The sequence below is a fragment of the Haplochromis burtoni genome, unplaced genomic scaffold (genome assembly GCF_018398535.1).
Source record: "Haplochromis burtoni strain Fernald_Lab_line unplaced genomic scaffold, NCSU_Asbu1 Contig_11, whole genome shotgun sequence".
NCBI classification, from domain to species: Eukaryota; Metazoa; Chordata; class Actinopteri; order Cichliformes; family Cichlidae; genus Haplochromis; species Haplochromis burtoni.
Window position 1 is genome coordinate 3,132,679 of NW_024582372.1, and position 2,322 is coordinate 3,135,000.

Below are 2,322 nucleotides of genomic sequence, written 5' to 3' on the forward strand. Positions count from 1 at the left end.
GGGGGGGGATGCCCGTTTGTTCTTATTATTTTGTGCATGTTGTCATTAGATTATAGTGGTGGATTAGAGAGAATAATAATAAAGTTCTTAAATATGAACACTAAAGTAAGTAAACCTTGAAGTTTTGGTTAAAAAAGTGTGATCAGATCAAAACCTCCCTCCTTCTTTGTCTATCCTGCAAGACATTTTCATTTATCAGTTTAACTGAGAGAGTAAAAACGTATTTAACTGTATCCTGTACCTTTTACCGAGTTCATTAGCACAAATTCAGAGTTCAAGACATGCTGTTAAAATCCAGTTAGCCTGCCAAACAGTGGACTGCTCCAAAAATGCCTTTAGAATAAAAGTATGTTGTTTTCTCTGTGATCTTTCCTGACATTTTTACTGGACTAAAAATTCTGAGTGTTAGACTATGTGCCAGGTAAGTTCACACACTAGTGGATGAAGGCTCCCAAGTTCTTGTTCTTGTAACCCATCTTTCATGGCTATGTATGCTAAGAGAGGTCTGATATCCAACTGACTTGATATCTACAATAATTGCTTTTTTAATATATAGACGCATTACAGTGGAAATGCTCATCATAGCTTGTCCACTCAAGCTTTAGCTCAATTATTTTACCATGTTAATAAAAGTTGTTTAATGAAGTCTCTTGGCAACTTTTAGTTTGTTTCCCAAAGTTGTTATACAAACTAATGTAGTCTCACAAACTTTATTCACTTAAATGTGTCTTCTGCACAAAAAATAATCTATAACCATAGCAAGAAAAAAAGATCTGCAGCCCAAACACAGTTTTTAAAAAAATGTAGTCATCATAATATCAGCACCCACCCTCTTCATCCAATCCTCCAATGATGTTGTAGACGTAGTAAGGAAAGAATCTTCTGCTGTACAGGATGGTGGACAACATGGCTGCAATGGCTCCGCTGGTCATCGTCTTGTTGTTCGAGTGTTTGTACATCTGAAAGGAGAGAAAGCATTAGAACAACTGTGTTTTAGCAAGACGATGCTGACTGAGAGTCCTGAAGTGGGTGTGGATGATAGCCTGTTATATTATCCATCATGCAATGTGAAGTCTTTCTGCACCACTTCACCTTTAGTCTGGCATCAATTATTTTTGTCAGAGTCAGGCAGTCGCCATGGAAACCACTGCAGCCAATTACAGTTGTGTCAGTCCTGCAAGAGGAGAACATTCTGATCAATATATTATTTATCTGGTAGCTTTATCCCCAGAAAACAACAGCTCATTTTTGGCACAAAAAAGAAAAAATGTACACACTATTAAAGGTCTCACGGGGCTCTACCCATAATTCATAACCTGTTGTTTCCCAGTGGCTTCACAGAGAGATGACAGTGCACTTACAGCTTATAGCATTTTGGGGAGTCCCGGCTGTGGATTGAGTAGCCTTCACTCAGCCTGGTGTCTGAGGCTACAATGGCAAAGTCTTCTCCGGCAACAGCCAGTACAGTTCTGAGGAAATACACCACAGAGGTCAGCCTGTTCACCTCACAAGAGCGGAAAAAAGTCTGCTGCACCAGGAAACTGCAAATGGCAGCTACAGGCTACTGATCCGAAACTGAAACTGTAGGTTTAACTAATTTCTAACAAAAATCTCTCGTTTACAATATAACTTTTTTCCACTAAGGTTAGATAAATATATAGGTATACAGTTATATCGCAGACAGGATCAGAAACTTTTCATTAACTCAACAACTGCTTTGTTGACAATTCATTTTCGGAGCGGGTTAGCTTGAGTCCAATGTAATAGGATGTAAACGTTAGCAAAGAAGCAAGCTAACTACACAGGAATTGAAAATAAGCCCTCACCCTCCGTTGAAGGCGTATGGAGAGAACTTGTGCTCTACTGGACCAGTATAATGATAATCTTTCATCTTCCCAGGATCCCCGAAATGCTGAGAAGAAAGCATAATTGAAGGAAAAGGCCGACGGTGCTGAAGCTTCTTTCAGATAAACTCGCTGTATCACTGCAATATGGCAGCCTCTTCTTTTACGGTCGTCACAACCGAGTCCTCAAAGCGCCTCCGCGTGACAGCGCATCCACAGGCCGCTCGAAGTAATGCACACCACACGTTTAATGCTTTCACTAGCCAAAAAAATATCTCTGAAATTGAAGAAAGAAAGACAAATTGTAATCGAAAGATCAAATTTGCTCCGTTTTTTTTTTGAAATAAGATACTTCAGAATCTTAAGAGTCTGAATTGACTTGAAGCGCATTTCTTTTTGAGCAATTACAGTTTTAGTTTATTTTAGGCTTGAAATACTGGGGATACTGGCTTCTTGGAACTTTTGTGCATCACTTGCA

General features: G+C 39.2%; 1 protein-coding gene across 1 annotated transcript in view; it reads right to left on the reverse strand.

Moving 5' to 3' along the window:
* psmb1 (proteasome 20S subunit beta 1) overlaps positions 1-2,029 on the reverse strand; it is a 3,405-nt gene extending 1,376 nt beyond the window's left edge. Inside the window, exons 1-4 of the mRNA XM_005915084.2 lie at positions 1,827-2,029; positions 1,362-1,469; positions 1,093-1,174; positions 830-959 (exon numbers count right to left, since the gene is read on the reverse strand). Of these exons, the coding sequence (XP_005915146.1) occupies positions 830-959; positions 1,093-1,174; positions 1,362-1,469; positions 1,827-1,927 (421 nt within the window). The 5' untranslated portion in view covers positions 1,928-2,029. The remainder of the gene's footprint in view (positions 1-829; positions 960-1,092; positions 1,175-1,361; positions 1,470-1,826) is intronic.
* Positions 2,030-2,322: the final 293 nt, after the last annotated feature.